Source organism: Panthera tigris, chromosome B4 (assembly GCF_018350195.1).
Source record: "Panthera tigris isolate Pti1 chromosome B4, P.tigris_Pti1_mat1.1, whole genome shotgun sequence".
Lineage (NCBI taxonomy): Eukaryota > Metazoa > Chordata > Mammalia > Carnivora > Felidae > Panthera > Panthera tigris.
The window spans coordinates 29,163,796-29,185,087 of NC_056666.1; the positions used below are offsets into that span (position 1 = coordinate 29,163,796).

General features: G+C 35.3%; 1 protein-coding gene across 3 annotated transcripts in view; it reads left to right on the forward strand.

Annotated features, from left to right (window-relative positions):
- Positions 1 to 21,292, forward strand: part of LOC102966878 (coiled-coil domain-containing protein 7) — a 134,512-nt gene that overhangs the window by 57,121 nt on the left and 56,099 nt on the right. For all 3 annotated transcript variants that reach the window (XM_042991358.1, XM_042991356.1, XM_042991357.1), the window contains 2 exons: positions 8 to 64; positions 13,095 to 13,170. In XM_042991358.1, coding sequence (XP_042847292.1) covers positions 8 to 64; positions 13,095 to 13,170 — 133 coding nt within the window. The remainder of the gene's footprint in view (positions 1 to 7; positions 65 to 13,094; positions 13,171 to 21,292) is intronic.

The following is a 21,292-nucleotide window of genomic DNA, read 5'->3' on the forward strand; positions in this document are numbered from 1 at the left end:
ATTTCAGAATTCATAAAAACCCACCCAACTAAAGAATTTATAGATGTTTCTGCAACTGATCCACGTAAGTTTCCACTCATTTAAACATTATTGTGTTAACAACTTCTGTCAAGTGCATTAATTTCTATAGTTTTCTATAATTTAAAGTTATTATTAAAGTAATAACATAGAGTCCCTGGAGTTTGGAGCCATACAGTTGAACTGACTATCAAGCAAGTATTGAAATTCCTAATTAAGGCTACATGCTACAAAAAATAGACTCATTTTTGAGGACAGAGGATTTAAAAACAATTTTTTTAATGTTTATTTATTTTTGAGAGAAAGAGCATTAGCAGGGGAAGGGCAGAGAGAGGGAGACACAGAATCCAAAGCAGGCTCCAGGCTCTGAGCTGTCAGCACAGAGTCAGACACAGGGCTCAAACTCATGAACCTTGAGATCATGACCTGAACCGAAGTCAAGCACTTAACTGACTGAGCCACCCAGGCACCCCAAGGGATGGAGGAGTTTTGGTTGTGATTAGAGTATGCTGCTGAAATGTTTCAGGCGTGCCAAGCCTTTGAGATGGAACAGCAATAAACTTAAAAGGTCATTTGTAGATTTTGTTTCTGTGAATTATAGATCATCTCATATGCACTAATTCTTTGATAACAGCTGAGTACCAATTGCTTCATGAATATAAAGAGCTGCTAGAACTGCTCTGTTGAACTTCTGACTACTTTTCAACAGAAAGGAGAAATTACCTTGCTTATGTCAAGATACTAGAAAGAATTTTGAAACAATGATGTAATATATGCTGTAGAGTACAATTTATATTATAAGTTAGAAAATAAAACTTGCGTAGAAAAGGTTGACAGGAATCCTGTTCTCTTTCCACTTCGGCTTTAAACCCTAGTGTTGCCGTATTTAAACCAAAGGCTTTAATTCAACAGTGATTAATTCTACAGCTTGATTCTACAGTGCTCCCAAATTCTGTAGAGACCTTTGATCCAAAAGTCCTGACTGACTACATGAGTAGAAAGCTATCTAGAGCTTTGGAGTGGGTAGTGAAAGTTTCTTTTTACATCCAGGAAAACTCTCTGCACATCTCTAGGGCTGTCTTTCTGAATCTGTGCAGCTGTCTCTAATACTGTGTCCTGTGAATTCTAGCTGCTTTGGGCTTCCAAAAATCTAAACTTTGTCTCTGAACCCCAGGAGAGCAGTAGACTCTGGGTCCCCCTTCCTTATGCTGTGGCCTGGAAACTTCAGGAAATAAGATGGGGTTATCAAAGGGCTCTGTTCCTTTCTTTTCCTTCTGCTTGTTTTCCAATGTCTGAATATTGCTGTTTTACATATTTTCCCCCAAGAATAATTCTAGTCCCTGGTGCTCCTTCATGGACAAAAACAGAAGTCTCTATGCCCACATATAGGCTGATTGGAACACATCCTCTAACCACAAAACCAAAAGAATTAAATATAATAGAAGTGTTACTGATTACTTAAAAATGTTCTCCTTTTGTCTGTCTCTGTCTCTTCATTCATTTATTTAATTGAGGTATAATTGACATACATTACATTAGCTTCAAGTGTGTGATATTTGTATAATTTGCAAGATGATCATCACAATAAATCTAGTTAGATTACAAGAATTTTTTGTTCTTGTGATGAGAACTTTCAAGATCTACTCTCTTAGCAACTTTCAAATATGCAATACAGTATTACTAACTATAGACACCATCTGTACATTACATCCCATAACTTACTTATTTCATAACTGGAAGTTTGTACCTTTTGACCTCTTTCACCCAGTTTTCCCATTCCACCTCCACCCCCCATTCAACATACATATATACATGTTCAACACACATACATGTTCTGTGTATCTATGAGCTATCTTTTTCCATGACAGCTGCCTCAGTCCCTGGGCTCCTTTAGTATAAATATGCTTTCTCTCAGTATTATTCAGTTTTACTTATATATGCTCTCTTTTTCTGCTAAGTGTACCCTTTTCATATTCTCTGGCCAAACTTTATTCTCTTCCCATTCTCTAAATTTGATATCATAGCCTAATCAACAAGGCAAAAGTTATCTTTGTATTCCACTCTGTGTTTATACTATTTAACTTTGATATTGCTTCATTTCATAATTAATGAAATTTATTTCTTTATAGCAGTTTTAGGTTTATGGAAAACTTGAGCAGAAAGTACAGAGTTCCCATATACCCATTCTCTGCTGCCTACTCTCTGCACAGTTTTATTAACATTTTTCATTAGTGTGCTACATTTGTTAAAATTGATGAACCAATACAATACAATACAATACAATACAATACAATACAATATTAATACAATATTATTATTTTTTTTAATTTTTTTTAACATTTTTATTTATTTTTGAGACAGGGAGAGACAGAGCATGAACAGGGGAGGGTCAGAGAGAGGGAGACACAGAATCCGAAACAGGCTCCAGGCTCTGAGCCGTCAGCACAGAGCCTGACGCAGGGCTCGAACTCACGGACCATGAGATCATGACCTGAGCCGAAGTCGGCCGCCTAACCGACTGAGCCACTCAGGCGCCCCTAATACAATATTATTAATTAAATTCCAAGCTTACATTGGGTTCACTCTTTGTGCTATAGAGTTCTATAGGTTTTGACAAATGTATAATGTCATGTATTCACCATTACAATATCATACAGACAGGTTTCACTGCCTTGCATCACATGTTCTACCTATCTATTTCTCCCTCCATCTACCTGAGTCCTTGGCAATCATTAATCTTTTTGATGTCTCTGTAGTATTGCCCTTCTAAGTATGTCATATATTTGGACTCATACAGTCTTTCTTTTACTTAGCAGTATGCATTTAAATTTCCTTCTTAATGATTTTTGTGGTTTTATAGTTGATTTATTTTTATTAATGAATAATAATCCATTATATGGATGTACCATAGTTTGTTTAATCCATTCATCTACTGAAGGACAACTTGGTTGCTTCTAAGTTTTTGCAATTAAAGAAAAGCTGCTAAAAGATTATTTTGTGTGTGTGTGTGTACATGTTTTTCATCTCATTGGGGTGAATACCAAGGAGTGCAATTGCTGGATCATATAGTAAATGTATGTTTAGTTTTTTAAGAAACTGGTAAACCATCTTGCAAAGGGACTGTATCATTTTGTATCCCCACCAGCAATGAGAATAAGAATTCCTATTGCCCTATATCTTTGTCAACATTTGGTGTTATCAGAATTTTGGATTTTAGCCATTCTAAAAGTTTTTAGTGGTGTCTCATTGCTCTAATTTGTAATATCTGATGTTGAGATTTTTTTCATACTTTTTTTTGCCATCTTTGGTGAGGCATTTGTTCAGATCTTTTACTAATTTTAAACATTTATTTATTAAAGTTTATTTATTTATTTTGAGAGATACAGAGACAGTGTGACTAGTGGAGGGGCAGAGAGAGAGGGAGAGAGAGAGAATCCCAAGCAGGCTCCACACTATCAGTGCAGAGCCCAAAGCAGGGCTCAAACTCATGAAACTGCAAGATCATGACCAGAGCTCAAGTTGGACACTGAACTGACTGATCCACCCAGGCACCCCTAAAATTAATTTATTTAAATTCAAGTTAATTTCACTCTTATGTGGGTCCTGAGAAACTTAACAGAAGACCATGGGGGAGGGGAAGGGGAAAAAAAGTTAGAGAGGGAGGGAGCCAAACCATAAGAGACTCTTAAAAACAGAATAAACTGAGGGTTGATGGGGGGTGGGAGGGAGGGGAAAGTGGGTGATGAGCATTGAGGAGGGCACCTGCTGGGATGAGCACTGGGTGTTATATGGAAACCAATTTGATAATAAATTTCATATTAAAAAAAATAAATTCAAGTTAACATACAGTGTAGTGTTGGTTTCAGGAGTAGAACCCAGTGTTTCATCACTTACGTATAACACCCAGTGCTCATACCAACAAGTGCCCTCCTTTATACCCATTACTTGTTTAGCCTGTTCCCCACCCATCTCCTCTCCAAAAACCCTCAGTTTGTTCTCTGTATTTAAGAGTCTCCTATGGTTTTCCTCCCTCTGTTTTTGTCTTGTTTTTCCTTCCTTTTCCCTGTGTTCATCTGTTGTATTAAATTCCAAATATGAAATCATAAAAATTGTCTCTCTCTGCCTGACTTATTTCACTTAGCATAATATACTCTAGTTCTGTCCTCACACCAGTCAGAGTGGCTAAAATAAAAAATTCAAGAAACAGGTGTTGGCAAGGATGTGGAGAAAGGAGAACGCTCTTGCACTGTTGGTGGGAATGCAAACTGGTGCAGCTGCTCTGGAAAACAGAGTAGAGGTTACTCAAAAAATTAAAAATAGAACTAACTACCTTATGACCCAGCAATTGCACTACTAGGAATTTATCCAAAGGATATAGGAGTGCTGATTCATAGGGGCACGTGCACCCCAATGTTTATAGCAGCTCTGTCAACAATAGCCAAAGTATGGAAAGAGCCCAAATGTTTATCAACTGATGAATGGATTAAGAAGATGTGGTATATATACACAATGGAATACTACTCAGTGATGAAAAAGAATGAAATCTTGCCATTTTCAACAACGTCGATGGAACTGGTGGGTATTATGCTAAGGGAAATAAGTCAGAGAAAGATGGATACCATATGATTTCACTTATATGTGGAATTTAAGAAACTTAACAGATGAATATATTTGTATGGAACCACAAAAGAGCTTGAATAGCTAATCTTGAAAAAGAAAAGCAAAGCTGGAGGCATCACAATTCTAGGCTTCAAGTTATATTAGAAAGCTATAGTGATCAAGGCAGTATGGTACTGGCACAAAACTAGGTCAGTGGAACAGAATAGAAAACCCAGAAATGAGTCCACAACTATATGGACAACTGATCTTCAACAAAGCAAGAAAGAATATCCAATGGAAAAAAAATTCTCTTCAACAAGTGGTGTTGGGAAAACTGGACAGCAACACACAAAGAATGAAACTGGACCACTTTCTCACAACATAAACAAAACCAAATTCAAAATTGAACGTTTGGTTTTTTAACTCAATATTTACATTACATGAAAATAGTTTATATTTCCATTTTTAGGTCTTGGTTTTTTGCAATGTTTTATAGTTTTTAGAGAAAAGTTCTTGTAGTGTTTCATTAAATTTATCTGTAGGAGCTTCATTTTTTTGGATACTAGTGAAAATGAAATTAGAAAAATATTTTTCCAAGTTGGAAGACTTATTATATATCTGTAATAGTTAAGATAGGGAAAGAAAGACAAGTAAGCCAACTGAATAGCATTGAAGCCCCAAATCAGACATAATGCATTTAGGTATGTGATATGTAACAAAGGTGGCATTACAGATAAGTTGAGAAAACATGGGATTTTCAATAAGTGGTATTATGATAATTGATATGTATATGGGGAAAATAAAGTTGGAGCACTCCCTCATAGCATATTCGAAAATTAACTCCATGTCATTAAACACCTACATATGAAAGGCAAAAGTTTACATATTTTCTTGGATTATTTACAAGAATATCCTCATTACTGTGTGGTAAGAGAATGGCTTTTAATACTAGACATAAAAGTACCAGTCATAAGGGATAAATTTGATAAAATTGACTATGTTAAAATTAAAAATTTCTGTTTGTCAAGAGATACCATCAGGAAAATTTGAAATAAATCGTAGTGGAAAAAGAGATTTTGATTACCTGAAACTGTTAAATGATTAGCATACAGAAGACATAAGGAATTGTTATAAATCCAGAAAAAAATGACAATTATCTTTTGGATAAGTAGGAATTTAACCAAATAATAGATCCAGATATCTAAGACCGAATAATCAAGGAATTGCAAACTAACCACCATGGGAAACTGTTTCATACCTCTCAAATTGTCAAAAATTAAAAAGTGTAACAATGTCATGTGTTAACAAGGGTATATACCAACAGGAACTCTTCATACACATAACTTTGAAAAGTAGCTTTTTTTTTTTTTAACATTTATTTATTTTTGAGACAGAGAGAGACAGAGCATGAACGGGGGAGGGTCAGAGAGAGAGGGAGACACAGAATCCGAAACAGGGTCCAGGCTCTGAGCCGTCAGCACAGAGCCCAATGCGGGCTCACATACCGCGAGATCGTGACCTGAGCGAAGTCGGACGCTTAACCGACTGAGCCACCCAGGCGCCCCAAAGTAGCTTTTCTTTAATTAAGTTGCAGATGTGCATACCCTTAGACTCTTTTTTCATAGCCTTATTGATATATAATTGCATATAACATTGTATAAGTTTAAGGTAATCAAAATGATTTGATACACATATATTGCAAAATGCTTACTGCAATATGGGTAGTTTATTTATCCTGTATCTCTTATAATTACCATTTTGTTGTTGATGTTGTTTTGGTGAGAACATTAAAACTCTACTCTCATTGCAGCTTTCAAGTATACAATACAGTATTAACTCCTGTCAGCATGTTGTATATTTGATTCTCAGAACTTATTCATATTATAACTGAAAGTGTGTACCCTTTGACCAACATCTCCCCATTTCCCCCATGCCACAGCTCCTGGAAACCACCATTCTATTCTGTTTCTTTTTCAATGTTTTATATTCCACATGTAAGAGAGATCATATAGTATTTGTTTTTCTCTTTCTGAATTATTTCAGTTAGCATAATGTCCTCAGGGTCCATCTGTGTTGTCACAAAGGGCATAATTTCCCTTTTTATGGCTGAATAATCTTCCATTGAATGTATATGTGTATGTACACACACACACACACCCCTCACATTTTCTTCATTCATTCATCTGTCTATGGACTTCTAGATTGTTTCCATGTGTTGGCTATTGTAAATAATACTGCAGTGGGTGTGGGAGAGCAGATGTCTCTTTGAGACAGTGATTTCATTTTATTTGGATATATACCTAGAAGTAGGATGGCTAGATCATACAGTAGTTCTATTTTTAATTTTTTGAGGGACCTCCATACTGTCTTCCATTGTGGCTATGCCAGTTCACATTCCCACCAACAGTACACAGTGTTCTTTTTCTGCACACCTCACCAACAACTGTTACCTCTTGTCTTTTAGATAATAGACATTCTGACAGGTGTGAGATGATATCTTACTGTTGTTTTGATTTACATTTCCCTGATGATTTACATTACATTAATGTTGTTGAGCACATTTTCAAGTACCTGTTACCATTTGTATGCCTTTGGAAAAATGTCCATCCAGGTATTCTGTCCATTTTTTATTGGATTAAAAAAACATATTTTGGATATTAACTTCTTACCAGATATATGGTTTGCAAACATTTTTCCCTTTCTATAGCATGCCTTTTCATTTTGTTGATGTTTTCCTTTGCTGTGCAGGAACTTTTTAGTTTGATGTAGTCCCACTTTTTCTTGTTTATTTATTTCATGATATTTTTCAACTCCAAAATTTCTATTTTTTAAATGACTTATATGTTTGTTGACTGTCTCATTTTTCTCTTGTATTATTTTATCTATATCATGAAATTGCTTATATGTGTTCTCTTGTAGCTCTATGAGCATCTTCAGAAAAATTATTTTGAGTTCTTTGTTGGTCAAGTCCTATATCTTTATTTATTTGGGGCCAATTACTGGGGATTTACTATATTCCTTTGGTGGAGTCATGTTTTCCTGATTCTTTGTGGTTCCTGTATTCTTGCACAGTTGTCTACACATTTGAAGAAGAAGTTAGCTGTTTTAGACTTCATGGACTGAGTTCAGTAAGGAAAGATCTTCAACTGCAGGTGGGGGGATGCTGAAGAGTGTCATGACCCATGTCTAATGGTGTGGGGCAAATGAGGGGGCATGTGGCAGAACCAGGTCTCAAGTATTGCGATTTGCCAGCTCAAGCCATTTCAGCCCACAGCATCAACAATTTCATGGTCTTTGGCAAATATTACAGGGGTCTGCAGAGACTTCAGAGGCTCTTGAGGTCCTTAGCATTGTTTCTAGGGTCAACTGCAAGGAACCAGAGCAATCAGTGATTTGGCCAGAGCTGGTGGTATACACAGTCTTGGCCAAGGGCCTCAGCAGGTGTGTGTGTAGTGGCAGTGGCCAGTTGTAAAAACAGGTAGCAGTGGGGGCCAGGGAAGACATCCAGGGCTAAGCCAGTTGTGGGCACACAGATAGCTTGGGGAACCTGACTGTCTGTGTGCACTACTATGGCTTCTGGGTTTTTTATAGCCATACAGCAGTGGAGGCTGGTAATAGGCTAGGGGTCTGTGGATAAATAGTTGGCTAGGGGTCTGTGGATAAATAGATAAATAGCTACAGGTGAATGCAGTGGTGCAGGACAGTGACAGAAGACAGAGCCTCCTCTACAGAGGCCTGCAAACAGCTGCGAAGATTTGGCTATTGGCAGTGCTCTTCTATGACTGCATAGTCTCCCTCTGGGCATGTGCATGGCAGTAGAGGCTGGTGATGGGTTGAGTTGGAAGCATGCAGATGTACGAATGGAGGGGCTATCCCTGAATGAGCGTATGGTGGTGGATGTTGGCCACGGGGATCTAGGCTGGTATTTTGCACTCCCATAGCCACACAGTCTTAGGTTTGCTGCTTGTGTGGTTCTTGGGCTCCAGTGGTGGTGGTAGTAGGTGTGTGTGGTGGGGACTGGGGGGAGACATTAGCCATTGCAAATACCTGTGGGACAAAATCCAGTGAAATTTGCGGGGTGTTCTCAGTGGCTGTGCTGGCCATTGGTTTCTTCAGTCATGAAAGCTGCTGTGGTCATCTGTGGAGCAGGTCACGGAACTACAGTCACTCACATCTGTGTGCTTATATTGGTAGGACCTGCTCTTTTTCCCTGTTCCTAGCTGTATTTATATGTCCCAGCTTTATCTGTCTCTGGGTGGGGTGAAACCTAAGCAGATCCTTTATGGAGTGGAGGAAATGCTAACCCAACTCTCTTTTTACATGCCGGGGGAATTCTTTCTATCTGGGAAATCCCAGTTTGGTGCTAAGTAATGATGGCTTGGGGGATAGGATGATGTAGGCAAAAAGAAGCTTTTATTCCTCTCATTTTAAAGCAGTTAATTTTTCTCAAGTTTTTTTGTTTCAGTGTGTGGCTAAAGTTTTTTAAGTGGACTCTGGAACTCTCCCTGAGTTGTTTTCATTCGTGGAAAACTTTTTAATGGTTGATCTTTGTGGAAGCATGGAAGCTGGGTCTCCTACTCTGCCATTTGATACACGTGAAAGAATTTTCATACCAAGTTTTTTTTTTTTTTGTAACAGCCCCCAAATTGAAGATCCTAAATATTTGTAGAGTAGGGTGGATAAACAAATTGTGGTTTATTTGTGGAGTGGAAAATCTTACCATAATGAAAAATTTTAAAATAGCTACTCAGAATACCATTAACTTTTGAAATGTGATATTGATTGAAAGAAGCAAGTCATAAACACAGGGAGTGCTTTCATTTGTTATAAATTAAAATCTGGGAAAATATGTTGGTTAAGGATATTAAAAAATATAGAAAAGATATAAAGATGAGAAAAAAAAAAAAACAGGATAGTAAGTTGAAGGAAAGGGTTGTGAATAGGGAGGGACACATAAAGAGCTTCTAGGATATTGGCAATCCCAGGTATCCAGTTGTTGATCTTGAGTGGTGGTTTGGTGGATGCTTGCTTTGTAATTATTCATTAAAATGTAAATATATTTTTATGTATGATTCAGTAAGCATGATTATAAAATATAAAATAATACTAAGGGGATTAATTTCTTTTTTTTAAATATGAAATTTATTGTCAAATTGATTTCCATACAACACCCAGTGCTCATCCCAACAGGTGCCCTCCTCAATACCCATCACCCACCCCCCCTCCCTCCCACCCCCCATCAACCCTCAGTTTGTTCTCAGTTTTTAAGAGTCTCTTATGTTTTGGTTCCCTCCCTCTCTAACCTCTCTTTTTTTTTCCTTCCCCTCCCCCATGGTCTTCTGTTAAGTTTCTCAGGATCCACATAGGAGTGAAAACATATGGTATCTGTCTTTCTCTGTATGACTTATTTCACTTAGCATAACAGTCTCCAGTTCCATCCACGTTGCTACAAAAGGCCATATTTCATTCTTCTCATGGCCAAGCAGTACTCCATTGTGTATATAAACCACAATTTCTTTATCCATTCATCAGTTGATGGACATTTAGGTTCTTTCCATACTTTATCTATTGCCAATAGTGCTGCTATAAACATTGGGGTGCATGTGCCCCTTAAATCAGAATTTTTGTATCCTTTGGATAAATACATAGTAGTGCAATTGCTAGGTCATAGGGTAGATCTATTTTTAACTTTTTGAGGAAGCTCTATACTGTTTTCTACAGTGGCTGCACCAGTTTGCTTTCCTACCAGCACTATAGCATTCTATTTTATGGTTATGTATTAATTTATAATTCTCCCATAGATGTTCATATAGGTAATTCCTATATTTCTGTTTCTATAGGGAGTAACTCCTGTTAGCATATTTGTATAAACATAAACATGGAAACAACATGCATTTTTAGGACTGGCTAAATGAATTATGGTCCATTCATAACAATGGCTTTTAAATAGAAAAACTTTTTTAAAAATAAATATTTTTAAAAACTTTAAAAAATAGAATAGCATTTAAAAAGAATAGCTTTACATAAACTCTTAGAGACATTTTCCTTGAGATTTAAGGGGATACAAGATAAAAGCATTTTAATTTATATTTTACCCCATTTTTATAATCCATCTATGTACATGAATCCTAGATGCTATCTCTTAGAACTCATCCAAAGAGGAAAAAAACTATCCATTGATAAGTGATATGCATTAAATATTAATAATTTTTATCAATTCATTAATAAGATACAACAGCTTTTATAAAAGAGATAAAAGGGGTCCCCCTTCCTCCACAATATGCAGCTAAATCACCTGTTACCATTTTAACTACCTCAAGCTTACCTCACAGGCCACCTTGTTAACCAGGGTACTCTTCTCAGGAAGAGGATCTTCACTGGAACATGTCAGTAAGACTTAGAAATGGAAGTGACTGGCTGGCTCAGTCAGTAGAGCATGCAACTCCTGATCTTGGGGTTGTGAGTCTAAGCCCCACGTTGGGTGTAGAGATTATTATTATTAACAATAAAAAAAATCTAAAAAATAAAAGAAATGGGTTTCCTGATTTTTTTTTTTTTTTTGGTTTTCAACTTATTCATAATAAGAACTTGAAGAATAACAATTGGTTGATTACTCAAGCTATTCCACCTGGTAATGGAAACATACTATTACCATCCGTAGATTCTATGATACTGGGTAGAAATTCCTGGGTAGAAATTAGTAGAGTCACAGATGGGGGCCTGTCTTAGTTTGGACTGCTCTAACAAAATACCACAGATTGAGTGGCATAAACAACAGAAATTTATTTCTCACGATTCTGAAGGCTGAGAAGTCTGAGATCAGTGTTCCAGTATGGTTGAGTTCTGGTGAAAGCCTTCTTCCTGGTTTGCAGATGGCTCTTTTCTTGCTGTATCCTCAAATGATGGAAAAGTAGAGAAAGTAAGCAGACTCTGTTGCCTCTTATATCTCATATGCCTACTGATTTAATTACCTCTCAGAGGCCCCACCTCCAAGTCTCATCATATTGGAGATTAGAATTTGAACAGATGAATATTGGCCCATAGCAGGGCCTATTCTCCCTCTTGTGAAGTGTGATGGAAATAACAGTTTGTGTTCTTTATAATCCTTTACCATATCCAGGGCATAATTTTACATCACACCCTATGCTATTAGCAAATTAACCTTAAAAAGTCATATGGTAGGGGCACCTGGGTGGCTCAGTCGGTTGAGCATCCAACTCTTGATTTTGGCTCAGGTCATGATCTCACAGTTCATGGGTTTCAGTCCCGTGTCGAGCTCTGTGCTGACAGTGTGGAGCCTGCTTGTGATTCTCTCTCCCTTTCTCTCTGCTCTTCCCCTGCTTGCACGCTGTCTCTCTCAAATAAATAAAGTTAAAAAAGGTGATATGGTGTAATATTTTATGGAAACATTTTATGTTATTCTCCCTTGCCTAGAAAAAATTCTAAATTTGATTCTTCAAAAGTTAACTTCTTTCAGTATACCCTTTGAATATTTAAGGAGTATTGATCCTCCTAAAGCAGTTTCTGATTTACTTGTTTTCTTTGTATATTTGACTTAGTTGGTTCCCATGATATATGTTGCACATTTCTACTTTTCCTATCTTTACTTCTGATGTTTGCTTGTCTTCCTACTAATTAAGGTCTGTCCCTTCCTTAAGACTCAGCTGATTTCTGTCCTTCTCCTTTCTCTTCTCAGCTCCTAAACATTTATTATATTTCTCTATACCACTATTTTGATGTGTGGAATAGAAATAAATATAACTGATACTTAGGACTGTGGAATGCTTCCATATTATTTAACATTATCCGTGTATATTTATTTTATGTTTGGTTTATCTAGCAGCAAACTTAATGAAGGGACTGTCCTCTCTCATATGCTTTTTGTCACAAGATTGAAGAATCTTGTGTTATTACCCTGAGAGTTCATTGATTATATGGATTCTCATTATGCTGGTTTCTTTTTAAGTAGCGTTTTAGTTAAACTTTTGAGTTATTTGATTCAGGTGGAAAACTTAACAGGCTTGTTAGGGTCTTCCCATAGACCTTATTGATTTAGCAGCATCATCCAAAGCAGTTTTTTCTTAGAATCTTAGAGTCCTCTTCTATGCAATGTTATAAGGAGTTCACACACACATTGACCTCAATCCAATTTTGTCACTTAATAGATGCATAGTTTTGATCATAGCTTTAACCTCTCTGAGGCTCAATTTATTTATTTGAAAATGGTAAGAATATCTTCTTTTTTGGTTATTTTGAAGATTAAAAGAATGTAAAGTAGCAAAGTGACATATTGGGTATTTAATAAAATGGAAACTATTTTTATCGTAAGCATTTTGTTCTTTGGATACACATGTGACTTTGCTGTGTCTTCATGTTTGTCTAGTTCTCACACATATAGCAGTGAGTTATATCAGCGTAGAGGTATAAATTCGGCCATTTGTAATACCTTTGCATGTTTTCCCTTTTTTTCACAATAGAAACTGCTTGTTCACTGACTAACCGATTGAATGTCATGTTGAAAATGTTTGAAAAACAGTCACATATGTTGGAGAGGTAAGCTTTTAAAATAACTCCTTTTCCTAATTATGAAAATGAGTATACATTTATTTTAAAAAATTGGAAACAAGATTATTAAAAAAAGTTTGGTGTTCTTATATAAATTTTTATGATATGTATAATTTAAAAATTTTTAATTATAATCATGTAGAATTTCAAATTGTATAGCCACAATAGAAAACAGTATGTCAGTTTCTAAAAAAAAAAATTAAAGTACAATTACCCTATGATCCAGTAATTTCATTTCTAGATATATGCCCTGCAAAATTGAAATCAGGGTCTCAAAGATATTTATACACCCATGTTTACTGTAGCATTATTTACAATAGTAAAGGGTGGAAGCAACCCAAGTGTCCAACAGGTAAATAGATAAATAAAATGTGATATATACATACAATGGGATATTTTTTAGTCTTAAAAAGAAAGAAATTCTGACATATGGTACAACATGAATGAACCTTGAGGACATTATACTTAGTAAAATAACCCAGTCACAAGAAGGCAAAGTTACATGATTTCACGTATATGAGGAACCAGAAATAGTCACTGTGGATTACCTATAGTTCTTTCAGGTGACTAAGATTATATTAGTTACAAAATTGGTATGTTGAAAAAGCATGTCTTGTAGAATGAAATCACAAAGAAATTTTTATTTGGACACTTTGGGTTCATTTATATTTGCTAATTGGGGCTCATTTTCCTCCTGCTCCTGGACAAAAACTGAGGTAGGACCACGACTTTTTTGATCACTTTTAACTAATAATTAATTTAAATTTAATTTAGAAACACTGTACAAATTGGGAAATTAAAATTCTATGTCAAGTATTACAGTCAATATTTTAATTTTTATTCAAAGTTAAGACTTTTCTCCCTTTCCCCTCACCCAGTATCCCAGCTGGTGCCTCCTGGGGGTTATGATTAGCTTTTCTTTTTCATTACCTCCTTTCTGACTAACTAATTACAGTTTCTGTTCTCCATGTATTTGGGAAGGGAGGAAATAAAGGTAATGTATATAGGAAAAGTCTTACTTGACTGTCACTGCCTTCTTTTGCCATAATTACAGATAATACATACCAAATTTTCTAAGCATTCTTCTTATAGTGCCTCTCACTAGGCTTGAGATCAGGGCAAGCATATTCTCCTCTCAAAGAGGGTTTGGATATGGCTCAAGACACCCAATAGCTACCTGCAGAGAAATACCCTTTCTAAATCTTCTTTCCTAACCCTTTTATATTGTCTATATCAGTGAAAGGTTTTAGTGCACTTTCTTGGCTGCCAACTTTTTTTAAGTGCAAATGGTCATCTGCCTCACCTATTACTATTACTGGGAGCTTAGGATCTCTGTAAATGCTTCCTTTAACAACTTGTTACAGTCACATCCTTGAAAATTCTGTTAAATATAGGGTGTGGCAAAAGTCTTAGCATAGTTTTAAACTTTAATAACTTCAGAACTATAATGATACAATTGTTCAAAAAACATTTTGAAATTTGATTATATATGTTTCTTTCACACTTATTTAAAAATTCTGAATAATAATTAAACTTTTTTTTCAGTTAAAGTTTTTTGTTTAGGTCAGCATTTTCCATATTCAGAGGGACTGCAACAAATTAATTTATTGTTCAAAGTTCACAAAACTAAGTATATTAAAGAAATGGAAATAATTAAACTTTCAAAGGTTTAATTTTTTTGTAAGTCTGTAGCATTTATATTTCTGAGGTCATTAAAGCTAAAACTATACTAAAACTTTTAGAACATTCTCTGTTGAACTTCTACCATGTGACTGAGTGCTTGGGACAAAATCCCAACTCAGATTAGTCCGAGCAAAAGACTTACTGAACCTCACAACAGCACTATGGCTCAATCTCAGAAACAGTTATAAACCAGAACTTGAACACTTTGAAGATACTGTTTTTTCCTCTTTACATGAGCTTCATTTTCTTCTAGTGCAGATCTCTTCTTTCTTTCTATTTTCTTTTTTGTTTATTTTTTGCCTATAGGTGGGAATCCATGATTGCTGGCAATTCCTAAGGTTTAGTCTTTCAGTCACTCTGAAAGATAGTATTTGGATTTTCCAAATCTAAAAGTCCTAGGTGAGAAAACCATTGGTGCAACTTGGAGACAGGTTCCTATTTCTGAACTGACCAATCAACTGTAGTTAAAGACTTATGGTCCTATGACCTCTCTCAGAAATTATATTGATTCAGAGGGGTATATTGATTCTGGTAGTTCCCAGAAAACGGAGGCGGGGGCTACTGAGATGCTCAGTGATGAGCATGTTAATATAGGATAACATAGGAAAAAGGAGTGTATTTCATTATTGTGTGTGAATTATACACTAGCATGACAGGGCAATTATCCTGGTATTTTGGGAAGCTAATAGACTTATTCTACAGGGTCTGGTCACTTCACTATCTAGGTGTTGGTCTGTGGATATTGGGAAGTGGAAAAGCAAGCATAGACCCAGTGGACCTTGAAAAGTTCTTTCTTCAATTATGGGAAAAATTGGGATTCCAATTAGAGATTGGATAATAGGACGGTTTGTGAAGGCATAATACCTCTTTGGTGAACAGAGTGCTGAGAGCTGGTGTCCAGTGTTGCGGATGTCAACATTGGTGAGAACATTGCCCATCGCCAGGATCATGTGTGGTCCTGAAGGCAAATAGGCCCATTAAGAAATCCATCATGAGGTTTTCTTTCTAATGAGACATAGGGGTCAGAAGTAAGGGTAGTAGACTGTCTTGCTTTTCAAGCTGTAGCCCCGTACATGTATCACAGGTAGTTGTAGTTATATCAAAGGAGGAGGAGTCATAGTGTCCAGGCAGGGCACTGGCAAGGTAAAAGTATCCATTTGGCCAAAACATAATGACAGCTTTTTTCTTCACACCTTCAAAAAACTGAATCTAATGTTGATTACAGCCCTAAATGTAAGAAAACAAAACCATACATATAGGTAAGGCATTTTACTCTATCAAAATTAAAAACATCTTATTCAAAGGAATCAAAGTTAAAAGATAAGCAGTGAACTGTGAGAAAATATTTGTGCATGTACAATAGAGTGGAGTGATAATAGGAATATATAATTCTTAAAAAAGGCAAAAAACCCTAAAAAATAGGCAAAGCAGGGGCACCTGGGGTGGCTCAGTCGGTTAAGCCTTGGACTCTGGTTTCTGCTCATGGTTTCATGGGTTAGAGCCCCACATTGGACTCTGTGTTGATGGTGTGGAACTTGCTTGGGATTTTCTCTCTCTCCCTGTGTCTCTGCCCCTCCCCCACTCCTGGTGTCTCTCTCTTTCTCTCAAAATAAATAAACTTAAAAAAATAGGCAAAGCTTATAGATAATTTAAGGAAGAAACAAAACAAAGTGGCCAATAAATGTTTTAGGGGATACTCAGTCTGACTTGTGATTAATGAAATACAAAGCAAAACAGCAGTGATGTATTTTTTTTGCCATTGGTTTAACAACAAGTAAACATTTTCCTATAACAAATCTTGATGGAGATGTAGTACAATGAATACTTTTAAAAAATCAGTACAATAGGAATTGCCCATTTTCCAGGACAATTTAGCAAAATTTACTTAAAAAATAGAGTTTTAAATCTATCTTAGATAAAGGAATATGTTCAAGGAGACATATGTAAAAAGGAACTTATCATATGCTTGTGGCAATAGCAAAAAAAATAGAATTCCAATTTTTGTTAGTAGGAGTATGGCCCAATAATCTATGATAAAAGGATTATATGAGAATACTATAAACAACTGTATGACAACAAATTAAATAACTTACATGATATGGACAAATTTCTAGAAGGATACAAACTAAATTGATTCAAGAAGAACTTGAAAATCTGAATGGAACTTTAACAATCGAAAAGAATTAATTAGTACTTAATTTAGTTTCCACCAAGAAATGCTCAAGCCAAAGGGCTTCAGTGGTGAATACTAGCAAATATTTAAAGAAGAATTAATACCATCCCTTCACAAGCTTTTCTAAAAAGTAGAAGAGGAGTTAACACTTAACTTATTTTGTGAGACAAGAATGTTATTATATTCTAATTACTAGAGTATTATTGTAACAGACAATACTATCACAAGAAAAGAAAACTGTAGACCAATATGTTGTGAATATGAATGCCAAAATTCTCAGCAAAACACTAGCAAATTGAATCCAGTATTATATAAAATGGATTACATACTACAAGCAAGTAGAATTTATCCCAGGAATGTAAAGTTGTTTTTTTTTTTTTTTTGTAAAGTTGGTTTTAAATGCAAATATCAATTAATGTAATACCCAATACTGATTGAATGAAGGAGAAAAAAGATCACATGATCAGCTTACTAGACAAAGTAAAAGCATTTGACAAAATCCAAGCATTTCATGATAGGAATACTTCACAAACTAGGAACAGAAGAGTGCTTCCTTAATCTGATCTAGGCTAACTACTACCAAAACCCATAGCTAACACTATACTTAATGGTGAAGGACTTAATAAATTCTAAGATCAGGAACAAGACAGGACATCTCACCATATCTATTCATCATTGTAGTACAAGTTCTATCCAGGGCAATTAGAGAAGACAAGGAGTGAAAGGTGTTCATATTGGGAAGGAAGAAGTAAAACTACTTCTTTTTGTAGATGTCATGATCTTGTGTATAGAAAATCTTAAGGGATCTGCTAAAAACGATTGAAGAAACAAATGAATTCATCTTTTGCATTACACCAGATTCATAAATAAAAATCAATTGTATTTCTATATACTAACTGTTATGGGTTGAATTGCTCCCCCCGCCAAAATTATGTTGAAGCTCTAACTCCCAGCACCTCATATTGAATTAATTAATTAACTAATTAATTAATTTTTTAAGTTTATTTAGTTTTGAGAGAGAGACAGAGAGAGTTAGCAGGGGAGGGCCAGAGAGAGGGAGAGAGAGAATCCCAAGCAGGCTCCACACTATCAGCACAGAACCTGATGTGGAGCTGAAACTCACCAACTGTGAGATCATGACCTGAGCTGAAACCAAGAGTAGGACGCTCAACTGACTGAGCCACCAGGGTGCCCCTGAACTTATTTTTAAATAGGGTCATTGTAGATGTAATTAGTTAAGATGAGGTCATACTGGAGTAGGATGGGCCCTTAATCCAATATGACTGGTATCCTTGTAATAATTGGAGAAGACAGTATAGAAAGAGGGAAGAAGTTATGGAGGCAGAGATTGGATTTGTGCTACTACAATCCGGAGAATACCAGGCACTACTAGGAGCTGAAAGAGGCAAACAAGGATTCTCCTCTAGAGGTTCTAGAAGGAGCATGGCCCTAACAACTGAATTTTAGATTTGTAGTCTCCAAAACTGTGAGAGCATAAAATATTTGTAGTTTTAAGTTACCCAGATTGTGATACTTTGTTACAGCAGCCCCAGGAATCTAATACACTAATGATGAACATTCCAAAAGTGAAATTAAAAAAAAAAAATCCATTTAAAATACCACCAAAGACAACAAGAATGAATTTAACAAAAGAAGTGTAAGACTTGTGCACTGAAAACTACAAAACATCATTGAAAGAACTTAAAGAAGACCTAGTTAAATGGATAGACATTCCATTTTCATGGACTGTTAGACTTAATAATCTTAAAATGGTAGTGTTCCCCAAACTGATCTAGAGATTCAATGCAATCTCTTTCAAAATGCCAGCTTTCTTATTGCATGAACTGACAAGCTGATCCTAAAATTCATGTGGAAATACAAGGAATCCAGAAGAGCCAAAGAAATCTTAAGAAGAACAAAGTTGAAGGATTCACACTTAACTAATTTTAAAACTTAATACAGGGCTGTAGTAATCAAGACAATGTGGTATTGGCATAAAGTTATACCTACATACATCAATGGAATAAACTTGAATGTCCAGAAATAAACCCTTACATTTATGGTCAATTAATTTTTTAATAGTCTTTTAATAATATTTTAATTTTAATTTTTTATTCAAGTATAATAAAAATACAGTGTTATATTTCAGGTGTACAATATGATGATTCAGTAATTCTATACATTACTCGGGGTACTCTTAATCCCCTTTATTTCAGCCATTTACCCACCCACCTCCTCTCTGGTAACCGCCAGTTTATTCTCTATATTTAGGGGTTTGTTTCTTGGTTTGTTTCTTTCTCTTTTTTTCCCTTTGTTTATTTTGTTTCTTAAATTCCACATGAGTAAAATCATATGGTATCTGTCTTTGACTTTCACTTAACACTGTACCTTCTAGATCCATGTTGTTGCAAATGGCAGGATTTCATTCTTTATATGGCTGAATAATCCACTGTATGTGTGTATATGTACATATACAAATGTCTTCTTTATCAAATTATCTATTGATGGAGACTTTGCTACTTCCATAGTTTGGCTATTGTAAATAATGCTGGAATAAATATAGGGGTGCATCTACTATTCAAATTAGTATTTGTGTATTCTTTGGTTAAATACCCAGTAGTGTAATTACTGGATTGTAAGATAGCTCTATTTTTAATTTTTTGAGGAATCTCCATACTGTTTTCCACAGTGGCTACATCAGCTTGCATTCCACCAAAAGTACACAAGGGTTTGTGTTTTTTTTTTCTCTACATCCTCATCAGCACTTGTTATTTCTTGTGTTTTTGATTTTAGCCATTCTAACAGATGTGAGGTGATATCTAATCGTGGTTTTGATTTCCATTTCCCTGATGATTAGTGATGTTGAACATCTTTTCATGTGTCAGTTTTCTATGCTTATGTCTTTGGAAAAATGTCATTCATGTACTTTGCCCATTTTAAAATCAGATTATATATTTTTTGGTGTTGACTTGTATAAGTTCTTTATATATTTTGAATATTAATCCTTTATTAGATATATCATTTGTGGAAAGGATAGTCTTTTTAATAATTGGTACTTGGGCAACTGGATATCTATATGCAAAAGAGCCTTTTAGAAGAAACACAGGAATAAATCTTTGTGACGTTGAGTAATGTAATGGTTTTTTAAATAGGACACCAAAAGTACAACCAACAAAAGAGAAGAAAATAGATAAGTTGACTTTCATAAAACTAAAAACCTTTGTACTGCAAATGATACATTAAGCATATGAAAAGACAACACCTAGAATGTGAAAACTATTCGCAAATCATATATTTGATAAGGAACTTGTATCCAGAGTATATAAATAATTCTTATACCTGCATAATAAGAAGATAAATAACACAATTTAAAAATGGACAAATAATCTGAAAAGACATTTTCTGAAGCAAGATATACTAATGGCCGATAAGCACATGAAGTGATGCTGAACATCATTAGCCTTTAGGGAATTTCAAATAAAAATTACAATGATATACCACTTCACATCGATTAGGATGGCTGTAATAAAAAAAGATGACAATAACAATTGTTGGCAAGGATTTAGAGAAATTGGGACCCTTATACGTTGCTGGTGGGAATTGAAGTGGTGTGTCTGCTATGGAAACCAGTTTGTCAGTTCCTTAAAATGTTAAATACAATGTCAATATATGACCCAGCAATTCTGTTCCTAGGTTTATACCTGAGAGATGGAAAACCTATGTACAAGCAAAAACTTGTACATGGATGTTCATAGTAGCATTATTCATAATAGCCCCAAAGTGGAAATAATCTAAATGCCTATATGGATTATGGATAAATCAAATGTGTACAATGGAATAATATTTGGCAGTACCAAGGAACATAGTACTGATATATGCTACAACATGGATGAATCTTGAAAACAGTACACTAAGTGTAATAAACCAGTTCCAAAAGACCACATATAATTTTATTTGTATGAAATATCCAGAATAGGCAAATCTATAGATATAGGAAATAGATTAGTGCCTGCCAGGTTTGGGGACAGTGTTGGGAAGAATAGGGAGTGACTGCTAATTGGTACAGGGTTTCTTTTTGAGGTAATCAAAATGTTCCAAAATTAAATAGTGGTAATAGTTGCTCAACTTGGTGAATATATGAAAAACCATTGAGTTGTATACTTTAAATGAGTGAATTGTATGGTATGTTAATTATATCTTAAAGCTTTATACAATTTGGATTATAATAAGTAACTCATTTGTCCAAAATAAAAA